Source organism: Muscardinus avellanarius, assembly GCF_963383645.1.
Source record: "Muscardinus avellanarius genome assembly, chromosome: 15".
In the NCBI taxonomy this organism is placed as follows: domain Eukaryota; kingdom Metazoa; phylum Chordata; class Mammalia; order Rodentia; family Gliridae; genus Muscardinus; species Muscardinus avellanarius.
The window spans coordinates 26,701,108-26,715,814 of record NC_137801.1 but is presented as its reverse complement, the minus strand read 5'-3'; the positions used below and the strand labels follow the sequence as shown (position 1 = coordinate 26,715,814).

Below are 14,707 nucleotides of genomic sequence, written 5' to 3'. Positions count from 1 at the left end.
AATCATAGCACAAATGTACTAAGACATCTACTTTATGAAATTCTACATCTTATAAGACTTTGGATTTTTCATTATAATAAATTTGCATCATGGGTAGTTTATCCTGCATGTGAAAGAGACTTAATGCTACTTAATTATTAGACAGGAATAAACATTAGTCTTTTTTTTTTTTTTTTTTTTTTTGCAGTACTGGGGATGGAACCTAGAGACATTCTACCTCCAAGCTACACTGCCCGTCCTATTTTTTATTCTTTTTATTTTTTGAAACAGGGTCTCACTGAGTTGTGAAGGGCCTTGCTAAGGAGCCGAGGTTGTCCGCGAACCAGGATTCCCTTGTCTCTGCCTCCCGAGTGCTCGGATTACAAGCGTGTGCCACCACGCCCGGCTAAACATTGGTCTTAAATGGAGAATGATGTCTGAATGTGTTAATTTTGCACATGGCTAGTTCATCAGTGAATACTGTGAGAGGATGAATTTTATTTCCTTACACAGCCTATATTTTGGGGACTGCATATATTTTATAAGTTAACTCTTATATTGTCTATCATAAACCTCCAAGTGTTATTATTTATTGCCCTCTTACAGATGATGAACATGAGGCTTACAGAGGTTGAGACTGAGGTTACAGAGCTACAAAGTGACAGAGCTGAGCTTTGGAGCCAGCAGTCACTTGAGAATCTAAACTTGTAAGGAATAGCAGTGTTGCAGTAAAACACAGCCCATCTCATTCTTACACTCACCACATACAATTCTGCTTGCTTACGGCAACAGGGAGCTGGACGGAAACCCAAAGCCGCCACACTGGCGCCTACCTGTGTCTGCCTCATGGCCCGCTCCACTCGCCGGGTGCTTCCCCTCTCAAGCTTTGTCCGGAGGATCAAGGCTGATGTCTGAATGGCCCAGAACTTTGGTTGTGAAAGCAGATACTGATGGAAGAGGATGGGGGAGAAAATAGGAAGAAAGGATAAGATGGAGAGCACACTCTGAATAGGGCAAAATTAATTCTTACAAAAGTATCAGGATACAGCTAAATGTAGATTTGACAACACAAGCAAAGGCAGAAGACTCACCTTTCTTCAATTTACATCACAAGAAATCATGCTAAAACATATGGGAATGCTTTCTGGCCTTGGTGAGAGTCAGGAATCTCTAATTTTAGCTAAAATACTTCCCTAGAAGGGGCATCTTAAGAAAGACTGGCCTACAAGAGCCAGGCATGGTGGCACATGCCTATAATCCCAGTACTTGGGAGGTTCAGACAAGAAGATTACAGGTTCAAGGCTAGCCTCAGCAACTTAGACCCTGTTTCAAATTAAAAAACAAAAAGGACTGGGTGGGAGTATAGCTCTGAGGTAAAACACCCTAGTTTTAATCCCCAGTACAAAAAAAGAAAAAAAAGAAAGAAAGACTAGCCTACAAGAAACTTCGGATATGGACATACTGAAACCTAACCCCAAAGAAAAGCTGTGATAATCATCAATTCAGAAGACATGGTTGGAACCATTAAATATGACAAGCAGTGGGAAATCATGTTGAAAGTTTTTGGTGAAACAAAATGTACTCTGATAAACAGGGACAATTTACACTCTCTTTAATGGTGACTTGGAATCCAGTACTGCCCCTGGGTGGTCATGTCCAATAATGACTTCCATTAAATCTTACTGCAAAGAAAGAAAAAGACTTGCCTGTCTCAAAATTGACACCATACTTCAACATCACTTTATTGCCTATTTCTAAACAAGTGTTGGCTTGTTTCTAAAAGTCAAGTGTAGAAAACACCCACCAGTCCAATTAATCATTCCAACCCTATCTGCTCCTCAGAAGCACCTAGAAAGCTCTTATTTATGTATTTTTTTTTTCTTAAAGTAAATGGGATCTCTGAAAGAAGATTAAAAATATTCCCCAGGTAATTCTTCTTTTTTTTTTTTTTTTTTTTTTTTTTTTTTTTTGGTGGTACTGGGGTCCTGGAAACCCTTCTACCTCCGGGCTACACTCCCAGACCTCTTTTATATTTTTATTTGGAAACAGGATCTCTTAAACCAGCAAAGCTGGCTTCGAACCTGCGCAATCCTCCTGTCTCTGCCTGCCAAGCGCGGGGATTACAAGCGTGCGCCACCACGCCCGGCCTATTTCATATTTCTCTGAATGAAACTGCTCTTGTTCTGATATGATTACCTCTCATAAAAGAATAATAACAAGAAAAAAATAGAAAGTAGTATAAGAACATTCAGGAAAGAATCTTGAGACAGTGCAAGAACAGTCGGCAGAGAATCTGCAAATAAAAGAGGAAAATCAAAAGAACGAGGCCTTATATAAGTTTGTTGATGAGTTTACTAAGTTCAAGGCAGCATGCACTAGACACCAGGAACAGAGTACGCACAAGGAGATAAGGCCCGCACAGAACGTCCACTCTAATGCAATGAAGTCTAATACAACTTTGAAATTTTTAATATTTTATCCTCTTGGAATATAGTTGTTAAGATTAAATACCCAACTTTATTTTGTTAGTGTCTCTTAACTTAATCCTACAAAAATAATGCATTTGCCAATATAAATAGGAGTATATGGCACTTCAGAAATATGAATGATGAGACAGAAGACATTAAAACTAATTGTCTAAAATGTGCAATATGGATTTGGGAGGCTGAAATAAGAGGATTGTGGTTTGCGGACATCCTCAGCTACTTAGTGAGACCCTTTGCAACGCAGTGAGACCCTGTTTCAAAAAAAAGAATAAAAAATAAGGCTGAGGGTGTCACTCAGAGGTAGAATGCCCCTGGGTTCCATCCCCAGTACCACAATGGCCAGGCATGATGGTGCATGCTTATAATCCCAGTACTTGGGAAACTGAGGCAGTAGGACCGCAGGTTCAAAGCCAGCCTTGACAAGCTAAGCATGGTGGCGCAGGCTTGTAATCCCAACATTCAGGTGGCAGAGATTGGAGGATCGCGCCTTGCAAATAGCCTCAGGTATTTAGCAAGTGAGACCCTATTTTAAAAATAAAAAGACTGCCAGGTGTGGTGGCACATGCTTGTAATCCCAGAATTCGGGAGGCTGAGACAGGAGGATCACGGTTCACAGACAGCCTCAGCTACTAAATGAGGCTCTCTGTAACTTAGTGAGACCCTGTTTCAAAATAAAGAATAAAAAATAGGGCAGGGGGTGTAGTTCAGAGGTCAAATGCCTCTGGGTTCCATCCCCAGACCCACAAAAATAAATAAATAAAATTTAAAAATAAATAAAAAATAAAAAGACTAATGCTGGGCGTGGTGGTGCATGCTTGTAATCCCCGCACTTGGGAGGCGGAGACAGGAGGATCGCACAGGTTCGCAGCCAGCCTTGCTGGCTTAAGAGACCCTGTTCCCAAATAAAATATAAAATAGGTCTGGGGGCGACAGAGAAAAGTGGGGCTTAAGAGCCCCACTAACAACCAATCTCCATTACCACAAAATCAGAGCCTTTCATAGCCAGAAAACACCATCACCAGAGAAACAAAAAAATCACCAGGCTCCAGAGAGAAAGCTGACTGAGAACATAGCTCAGAGCCACAGAGGAGATACACCGGCCTCATGCCCGAGGACGCGGCAGCAGCGCCATACTGCCGGCGGCAGCGGCGAATTCACCGGACGGTTACAGCAAGCCAGGTGAGCCGCTGCAGAACAGCCAGGCGGGATTTTTCAGCGCAGGGAACATCTAAAGCTCCCAGTGGCTGAGCTCAGCACGTGCTGCAGGGACTCAGAGTGGATGGAACTCAAAACCAAGAAGAAATAAGCCAGCCTCACGGCCGAGGGCGTAACAGCGGCGCCATATTGCCACTGGCGGCAGCAGCAGCAGCAGCAGCAGCAGCGAATTCAGCGAGTCCAGTACAGCTACATCTGCGAACTCAAGAACAGTGAGTCAAATTGCGGGCCACAGAGGAGAAATCCCAGTACTGTACTCCCTGGGACTTGACCCAGTGGGGGAGTGGGAGTGGCAGAGATATCACACCATAGGAGAATGTGCAACCTGGCACCCCCCCATAGTTTAAAGCAGCCTCTATCGACTCCCTGGGTCAGAGACTCTGTGATACAACCCAGTAAAGGAGTAGTGGGGTCAGAGATACTACAGACTCGAGATCCAGAGCACCTTAAGCGAAGTCATAGTGACCCAAGGGAAGAACCCAGAGAAGGCACAAACTTCCGAAATCATGGGAAAGAGGAATAACACGGGAGCAATGAATGCCCACAACCCCACAACATCAGAACCCGATAAAACAGAAAACCAGAGATTTCTAGAAGATCAAATCAGGAAAATAACTGTAGAAATAATAGAGGTGCTTCAAAAAGAACTCAGAGAGAGCCAAAAAGAGATAAAGGATGCAATTAATGAAGTAAAGGCCTCAATTCAAAGCACAAACAACCGATTAGACCACATGGAGAACAGAATCTCACTCTTAGAAGATGATCATTCCAAAAATGAATGCATAGTTTCTAATCTAGAAAGTGATACCAAAAGGATTAACAATCTCTTCAAGGAAGTAATAGAAAATTTTCCAAACAGAGCAAGAGGTTGATACACAGGTCCAGGAAACTTATAGAACTCCCTTTAGACAGGATCAGAGAAGAGGATCCCCACGCCACATAATTGTCAAAATGACCAATGTGGAAGCCAAGCAGAGAATCTTAAAGGCAACAAAAACAAAGGGCCAAGTGACATTCAGAGGCAAACCAATTAGAATCACTCCAGACTTCCCAAACCAAGTCATGAGAGCCAGAAGGGCTTGGAGTAACATATTCCAAACTCTGAAAGAAAACAACTTCCAGCCAAAAATTTTCTATCCAGCAAAACTTTCTATCAAATTTGATGGGGAAATAAGAAGCTTCCATGACAAACAGAAACTGAAGGAATTTATGTCTTCAAAACCAGCACTAGAGAAAATACTCAAAGAGATTAACTACAAAGAAGAAATAGGTAACACACACCAGAACCAGAGAAATAAGATTTTCCATCCAACAGACAACTAAGATTGGTTATCTGTGGAGATTCATTATTTATGTTAGTCTTTTACCTATCTCTAAATTGTATTTTTTGCCTTTATTGTTGTTAATTTTTAGGATTTCTAGTTGGAATATTAATATACCTTCAGATATAGCATTTGGAAATATTTTATCCCATTCTATCAGTAACTTTTAACTCTGTTTACATTGTCTTTGGATAGACAATATTTTTTTATTTTTTAGGGAGTTTGTATACTCTTCTGTTGCCTGTACCATTGAAATCATATCCAAGAAATCACTGCCAATTTCAATGTTGTGAGGTTTTATGACCCAGATTTTCTTCTAAAAGTTTATAGTCTTAAGATTTATATTTAGGTTTTTTATCTATTTTGAGTTAATACTTGTATATGGGATTAGGTAAGGGTCCAATTTTATTCTTTTCCATGTAATTATTATTTTTCAACAATATTTAGTTAAAAGATTATTATTTCCACCACCAAATGTTTGTGGAAACCTTGTCAAAAATAACTTGATAATAAAGGGAAGAATTTAGCTCTAGGCTTGTATTTAACTCCAATGGTGTATATATCTGCCTTTAGAACAGTACTACACTGTTTCAATTATTGTAGCTCTATATGGTTTGAAATCAGAAAACATATATCTTCTAGCTTTGTTCTTTTTCAAGATCGTTTTGGGTATCTAGAATCCATATTCCATATTAGGATAGATTTTTTTCTGAAAAATAAATATATAAATATATGATAGTTTCACCTAAAAAATAGAAAAAAAATATTCTCTGGTAAGAAAGAAAGCAAAAAGAAATATTGAAATGTTATCTTTAAGTCATCAAAAGCTTGGTATCAGACAAATGAAACTGTTATGTGAGATTATCATTTTTAATTTTGGATAAATTGCTATAATACTAGATGTCAACCACTAAGCCAAGCATGGGAAGGAGGGATGGGGAGAGAATGGGTGGGGATCGGGTGGGGGCTGACTGGGTGATGTGTGCATGTATGTCTACAAAAGTTTGTATCCCACTATGATGTATGAATACAGTGCACCAATAAAAAATTAATTAAAATAAATAAATAAATAAATAAAATAAAATAAAATAAAATAGGTCTGGGAGTGTAGCCCGGAGAAGGGTTCCATCCCCACTATCACCAAAATAATAATAATAAGAAGAAATAATAATAATAATTTTTAAAATAATAAAAAGACGCCGGGCGTGGTGGCGCATGCTTGTAATCCCTGCGCTTGGGAGGCAGAGACAGGAGGATCGCGCAGGTTCGAAGCCAGCCGCGCGCGCTGGCTTAGGAGACCCTGTTTCCAAAAATGAAAATGTAAAAAATAGGTCTGGGAGTGTAGCCCGGAGGTAGAAGGGCTTCCAGGAACCCCAGTACCACCATAATAATAATAATAATAATAATAATAATAATAATAATAATAATAATAATACTAAAAATAGAGCTGGGGGTATAGCTCAGAGGTAAAATGCCCCTGGGTTCCATCCCTGGTACTGAAAAAAAAAAAAAAAAAAAAAGCCAGCCTTGGCAATTTAGCAAGGCTCTCAGCAACCTAGTGAGACTCTATTTCCAAATAAGAAATAAAATCAGACTGGGGATGTAGCTTGGAGGTAGAATGCTTCTGAGTTCAATACCCAGTACCAAAATATTAATTAATTAATTAATTTAAATTTAATGTGCAAGCCAGACATGGTGGCACTCGTTTGTAATCCCAGCATTTGGGAGGCCGAGATAGGAGGATCGTGGTTCACGGACAGTCCCAGCTACTTAGTGAGACTGGTTCAAAATAAAGAATAAAAACAGGGATGAGGGTGTAGCTCAGAGGTAGAATGCCCCTGGGTTCCATCCCCAGTACTGCAAAAAATAAAAATAAAAAAATAAAGAAGTTGTGCTAAAGGCCTACACACCAAAGGGACGAGATGTTTCCTCCGAAAAGCAACAAAGTCCAACTGTTTTCTGTACTGGCATGAGAACAAGAGGTTTGCATAGACTTTTATGTGAAGGTTAAGCAAAACATTCTGGCTAAGCACTGAAAGGAAAAAGTCGGCCAGACATTTGAAGAGCTGCAGAGAAAGGCTGACTGGATAATGGGATCGCTAAAGGCTGTGAATGCCTTTTATCTGCTTGGCTAGGAGATAAAAAGACTGGAGAAAGTTTCTAAAAAGAGGTAACTGCAGATAGGCTATACTGTATAAATGCTTAAATCAATCATAATATAGAACATTAGGTTCTATATTATAAGAAAGAAACTAAATTATACTATAAGAAAGAAAACTAAACAGGCCAGGTGTGGTGGATCCAGGTTCGCAGGCAGCCTCCGCTACTTAGTGAGGTCCTTTGCAAATACACGAGACCCTGTTTCAAAATAAGGAATAAAAAATAGGGCTGGTGGCGTAGCTCGGAGGGAGAATGCCCCTGAGTTCCATCCTCAGTACCGAAAAAATAAAGAAAACTAAACAGGAGTTTTACATCTGTTCTACTAACTTCTGAAAAACTTTCAGACTAATAGTTCAGCAACCAAATTCAAAGGAGAGACACTAATCTCAGCTCCTGGGCCACCCGCTGGCCCTGCCAATGCGAGTGCCAGCCGCACACCACCTTCACACAGAGAGCCGACTCAGTGTTCACTGTGTCCCCAAAGGAGTCCGCTGCTCTCACTTCCACTCGGTCTAGAAGGTGAGACGTGGCCCACACCCACAGCTGGCTGGCCCGCTTCAGGTCGCAGATTGATGTCCCCTTGTCAGACAGCCTTCTCCACCACGCTACCACCCAACTCCATCTCTACCCGGTTTACCTAGTTTGCACAAATTTAACCTTAGCGTACTCATTTGTACAACGTTATGTTTGAACGACTTACCATATATCACAGACATCGATAGAAATTTTACTTAATTGCTATTTAATACTCCATTGCATAAATACACAATTTGTTGAACTATTCTACTGCTACTGAACACTTAGGAAATTCCAATCGGGAGCTGTTACAAATAGGACATGAATATTCCAGATGTGCTCTAAGGTGCAGCTATGAACATTCTAGGAAATGTCCACTAGTCAATGTGGACAAGTATTTCTATTGGGTATTTCCCTTGGAATGAAATCACTGGCTTATAGAGTATGAGTATATTCAGCTTTCACAGACACTACCTATTTTCTAAATGATTATTCTACTCTGTGCCTTTTTTTTTTTTTTTTTTTTTGTACTGGGTATTGAACCCAGGGGCCTTCTACCTCGGAGCTACAACCTCGGTACTATTTTATTTTACTTTGAAACAGGGCCTCACTAAGTTATGGAAGGCCTCGCTAAATTGCTGAGGCTGGTTCTCTTAGCAGAAATACTGTTCTTGTTGCTTCACAAATTGCAACTAGTGATATTGTCTATTTTTGCACTTAAAACTATTCTGAGGGGTATGTAGCAATATGATGGCTTAATTTCTCTCAGGACTAATAAATGTGACTGCCTTTTTTTTTTTTTTTTTTTTTGGTGGTACTGGGGTTCCTGGAAGCCCTTCTTCCTCCGGGCTACACTCCCAGACCTATTTTATATTTTTGAAACAGGGTCTCTTACGCCAGCGCGGCTGGCTTCGAACCTGCGCGATCCTCCTGTCTCCGCCTCCCAAGCGCGGGGATTACAAGCGTGCGCCACCACGCCCGGCTGTGACTGCCTTTTGGCACGTTAATAACCACTCGTACCGCTACAGTAAGCCCCTATTGAAGTCCTTTACTTGTTTTTGTTTTGCTTTAATAGGGCAATCCGAATTTTCCTTGTTAATTTATAGTTAATCCTTTCCTAGATATAAGTCCTGTCTTTTTGTTGGAGGAGGGCGCTATGGTTTGACTGTCCCCCAAGGCCTCAAATGTTGACATTCAGTTCCCATGTCAGGGTAGTAAGAGGGTGGAAACTTCATCTGACTGTGCTGCTTAGGGGTGGGGCCTTTGGGAAATTATTAGCACTGGATGAGGCCATTAGGTAAAGGCCCCAAATCAAATCGTGGTGGCTTAATAAGATGATGGAGAGCAGACACACATACACGCAAGCACGCTCTGTCTGCTGCGTGTGGTCTTCTGTGCCACCTTGTGACTCTGTGAGCAAAAGGCTATCACCAGATGCAGCCTCTGGTTCTTAGACTGAAACTGTAAACCAAAATAAATGCCTTTGCTTCATAAACTTACCATGCCATGGGTATTCATTACAGTAACAAAAAGGGACTGGTACAGAAGACACTATGCCATATTCGTATTTAACAAACACTTATATAACCTATTGTGTGCTAGCCAGGCACTGGTCTACGTGCTTTAGTTAATAGTAATAAGTATTCCATAAAAATAATGGTATACATTTATTTAATAAATATCAATACTATTTTTATAAAAATACTAAGCATTAGTAGTTCAATTATCACTTTTTATGTTTAGATCTTCATTATCCTGTTTCACTAAGTTCTCAAAGATGGTCTAAATTTTCCTTCTAAAAGCTATGGAGTATTGTTTTTTATTTTTACACATTATATCTGTCTGGAACCATTTTAACATAGTGTGATATATGTGATAAGCTACCTGTTTTCCATATGCATATATAAATGATCTAGTAGCATTTGCTGAGAAGCTTTTCTTTACTACAGAGCTCTTACTGGGGGAGGTGCAAAGAGTTCCTAGGAGGAGACCTCAACGCAGGACAAGTGGGTTTTGTTGTGGGAGGGATGGGGGAAGACTGGGGTTTGAACCCAGGGGCACTCTACCTCTAACCTATACCTCTAGTCTTTAAAAAAATAATAATTTAAAACAAATCCCCACTAATTTGCTGAGATGGGCCTCAAACCTGTGATCCTCCTGTCTCAGCCTCCCAAGTACATACTATAGGCGTGTGCCACCACACCTGGATGAGACTCTTCTTTGAAAGGAAACTTGAGAGGTAGGCATGGGAAGGGATGTGAGATGGCATCAGTCTGGTAACCGCAAGACACTCCGTGGTCATCCGGCCATTCTTGGAATGCTCGGGTGGACATGGCCTCCATTATATGCTCAGTAAATAAAGTTGGAAAGTACCCTAGATATTAGTTTTAAATACTGTATCTTTGTTTAATCTTTTATTACAAAGGATAATTAAGAATGCACAAGGCAATTTTCATAGTGTGTAAACTTATGAGAACCCTAAGATTTATAGATTTCCCAGAAAGTTTGGCGAGAGAGAGAGCTAGCTTAAGGGGGAAAGGTGCACACATTACCATAAGGCTTTCAGATTAAAGTTGCAGTTTCCTTGTTTCTTTCGTCTTCTTTCTTACCTGCCTTTTACGTTTATTCTATCCTACCTCAGTGTAAAGCCATCGTGTGTGTGTGTGTGTGTGTGTGTGTGTGTGTGTGTGTGTGTGTGTGTATTACTGGGAATGAAACTTAGGGGCATATGACCTCCGAGCTACAATCTCAGGTTTCTTTTTTTATTTAAATCTTTATTTTGAAACAGGGTCTCATTATGTCACAGAGGGCCTCATTAAATAGCTTAAAAAAAAATAGGGCCTGTATGCTGGCCGCGAACTTGGAATCCTCCTGTCTCAGCTTCCCAAGTATCGGGATTACAAGTGTGCAACACCACGCCTGGCTGGAAAGCCGTCTTCTGCCATAAATCTGGTGAGCTACGCACACCTGCATCTGTTTCTGGTCTGTTCCACTAGTTGGTTTGTATTTCTTTGTGGTAAAACATTTTAATTCGGTGTTTCTAAAAGTTTTAAACTGTATAAAAATAACCTAGAAAGCATGCTGAAACACAGAGCCCTTGGCCTCAACCCCAGAAATTCTGATTTAATAGGGTTTGGGGAGGAGCCAAAGGAACTCCCAGGTGATGCAAACACTGCTGCCCAGGCCCATAATGTGATAAGCACTGTCTCAATTAGTATAGTTTTATAACGAGTCTTGCTAACTGGAAATATAAGTCCTCCGGCTCTGCTTTTCTTCAAGACTGCCTGAACTATTCTTAGCCCTTTGCATTTCTATATGAATTTTATTTATTTATTTTATTTTTTGTGGTACTGAGGATGGAACCCAGGGGCTTTCTATCCCCAGGCTACACTCCCAGACCTATTTTATATTTTATTTGAAAACAGGGTCTCACTAAGTTGCTGAGAGCCTCACTAAGTGGCTGAGGCTGCCTTCGAACCTGTGTGATCCTCCTGTCTCAGCCTCCCAAGTACTGGGATTACAAGCGTGCGCCACCATGCCTGGCTTCTATATGAATTTTAAAGTCAGTGGTTTACACACACATACACTAGAAAAAAATAACAACAAAATCAAAGTGCTAGGATTTTCTCGGAGTGCAATAATAATGTAGTCTAATTTGGAGAAATCTAAAATTTTAAAATATTGAGTCTTTCATGAACAAAGCATACCTCTCCATTTATTTGGGTCTTCAATGATGTGTGTGTGTGTGTGTGTGTGTGTGTGTGTGTGTATGTGTGTGTGTGTGTGTTACCAGAATTGAACCTAGGCACATTCTACCTTCAAGCTATACCCCCAGCCCTATTTTATTTTTATGTGGAAACAGGATCTCAGCAGGTTAATGAGAGTCTCACTACTTGCTGAGGCTGTCCTCAAACCTGTGAGCCTCCTGTCTCAGCCTCCCAAGTACTGGGATTACAAGCCTGCGCCACCAACCTGGCTCAGTAATTTTCTTAATAATGCTTTGTAGATTTGTTCCTAGGAATTTCATGGTTTTTGACACTATTACAAATGCTATTTTTTCCTTTTAGTTTTTTACATATAAACAAAACATAAAAGTTACCATCTTTTTTTATATTTTTGGTGGTACTGGGGAGAAACCCAAGGGGATTCTACCTCCGAGCTACATTCTCCTACCTCCAAGCTACATCCTCAGCCCTATTTTTTTTTTTAATTCTTTATTTTGAAACAAGGTCTCACTGAGTTGCAAAGAGCCTCACTAAGTAGCTGAGGCTGGCCACAAACCATGATCCTCCTGTCTCAGCCTCCCAAATGCTGGGATTACATGCCCGGAAAAAGTTACCATCTTAACATTACTAAACTATGGGTTTAAAATTTTTTAAGTACATTCCTAGCTGGGCGTGGGGCGCACACTTTAATCCCAGCATTCGGGAGGCTCAGACCGGAGGATCACCATTCGCGGACAGCCTCAGCTACTTAGTGAGGCCCTCTGAAACTCATGAGACCCTGTTTCAAAATAAAGAATAAAAAATAGGGCTGGGGGTGTAGTTCGGAGGTCGAGTGCCCCTGGGTTCCATCCCCAGTACCGAAAAAAAAAAAAAGTTTAAGTACATTGCTTTGCTGTACAATTCTTCTAGAATCCTTTTCTTTTGCAACTCAAACTGTACCCATTAAACAACAGTTCTCCATCTTTCTCCTTCCTCAGGCCCTAGAAACCAATATTCTACTTACCTCTCTAGGAAATCTGACTACTCTCATGTAAGTGGAATTGCTAAGTAGTTAAACTCATACAAGCAAGTGGTGGGGGAATATATACATCTAATATATATCACATTATACATATATAATTTAAATGTATAATAAAATATATAATTATATAAATATTCAGGTAATAATTTTATTTTATTCAGATAACAATTTCCCACTGTCTGCAAAACTCCCCTCACTTTTCAGAAAAGTAGCATGAACATTTTACAACACCATCCAAGAGAATCTGGAGTGTTGTTTCTATTAAAAACAAGTTTCCTTTTTATTCTCATCACTGCGTTTCACGTAACCTTCCAAAGGTGACAAGGGTCCCTTTATATGACACGCAGTCCACTCCGTTAAACATGAAGGCGCTTTCAGATAACTGCTTTTCCACATTTAAAACTCCAAGCCCGCTCAGAGCTCTCTGTGAGTACTTAACTGTCTTAACTAAACCCAAACTGGATAATGCTCACCCAGGTCAGGTTGACCTTATAGAGAAAGGAACAAAGAAATACTATGACAGGTAGAATTATTCCTCTTTTTAAGAGGGGCACTTAAGAGAGCACTTGTTTTTAAATCAGTACCAAGTGACAATACATTAAAATTCCAAGATTAAGCTATAAATTATTCTCAGTAGAAGTAGAACATGGGTCCAAATCCCCATCCTTGCTCTACAGACCATTTCAAATCTGGGCCAAACCTGTCTTCCCTAAGTGTCGCTGCTACTATGCGAGCACCTCTCCCACCGTGGCTGAGGGACCCAGAGGAGCTTGCCTCGCCATCCCCTTGCCTGGGCTCCTGCGAATGGCTCCATCCAAACCCCATCCCGCTTTCCCGGCCTGACTCATATCCTCTCCTGGGAACAAAGCCTTCTTTGACTGCTTGGCCCTAAATATTTTCTTCCTTTCTTAGCAACTAGGGGATTTATGATCAATTAGTTCAAACTACATAGTCCTGGTAATTACACTATAAATTTATCTGATCTGGGCTCAACTAAAAATTCCATGAAGGCAAGTTCATGTCTTATACAATTTCTTCCACATCACCCAGTGGCATACTGGCCTGGCAAATCCTGAGATGCTGGATCTTCTGTTATCACAATGCTTTTGTGATCTTTTCTCTGCTATGTGTACTTTCACACAGAAAGCAAGGTCAACAGTCAATCTGTTGATCACTTGGCTGCCTCAAAAGCAAAGGCCTATCCAGGCATGGTGGCCCACACTTGTAATCCCAGTACTTGGGAGGCTGAGACAGGAGGCTTTCAGGTTCGTGACCAGTCTTCGCCACTTAGTGAGGCCTTCCACAACTTAGTGAGACCCTGTTTCAAAATAAGGAGTCAAAAATCAGGCTAAGGTGAAACTTGGAGAAAGAATACCCCTGGGTTCAATCCCTAGCACAATAAATAAATAAATAAATAAATAAATAAATAAATAAATAAATAAATAAATAAATAGAAAGGGCTAGGGGTATAACTCAGTGGTAGAACACCCTTGCATTAAATCCCCAGCATAACAACAACAACAAAAGTTTATAATGAAGTCCAATTTATCACTTAATTTCTTTACTGGCTCATGTATGTCTTTTCTACCACACCAATGTGGTAGAGTAAATTTTACTCAGAAAAAGAAAATTCTCTAACATGATTTAAGTTGATGATTGATTTTACACATAAATTTCCTTTGTAATTTCTTCACTGATCTATGGACAACATATATGCATTAACTGCGTGGTTTACAAATATTTGTGGGTTTTGTAGGTAATCTACTTGTGTCATTTAATTCCATGTGGACAGATATACACTTCTTATGATGTCAAACTTCATTTATACATTCATTGAGATTTGTTTTACTGTCACAGTATGCTGAACACACCATGTAAGTTTGAAAACACCATGTATTCTGGGTGTATTGTTCTACAAACATCCAGTAGATCAGTGTGGTTGATAGTGTTGTCCAAATTACTTATAAATTTGCTCACTGTTCTTGCTAATTAGACCATCAGTTACCCAGAGAGGAATGTTGATATCTTTAAAAATAATTGACATTACCTATTTTTCAGCTTAATTCTGTTAATATTTGTTTCATTTACGTGTAGCTATTATTATGACTATTCTGCCCTCCTGGTAAATTTACTCTTTAAATTATGAAATAGTTCACTTTGTCTCTAGAAATATTCTTGAGATGAAATCCATTTTATCTGATATTAAATTAAAAATTCAAGCTGGGCATGGTGGCGCACACTTGTTATCCCAGTATTCAGGAGGCTGAGACTGGAGGATCAAGG

General features: G+C 40.1%; 1 protein-coding gene across 1 annotated transcript in view; it reads right to left on the bottom strand.

The window, feature by feature from the left end:
* Positions 1 to 14,707, bottom strand: part of TTC27 (tetratricopeptide repeat domain 27) — a gene marked incomplete at both ends in the record, with an annotated part of 169,881 nt that overhangs the window by 107,822 nt on the left and 47,352 nt on the right. The window contains one exon of the mRNA XM_080712024.1: positions 813 to 926. Coding sequence (XP_080568150.1) covers positions 813 to 926 — 114 coding nt within the window. The remainder of the gene's footprint in view (positions 1 to 812; positions 927 to 14,707) is intronic.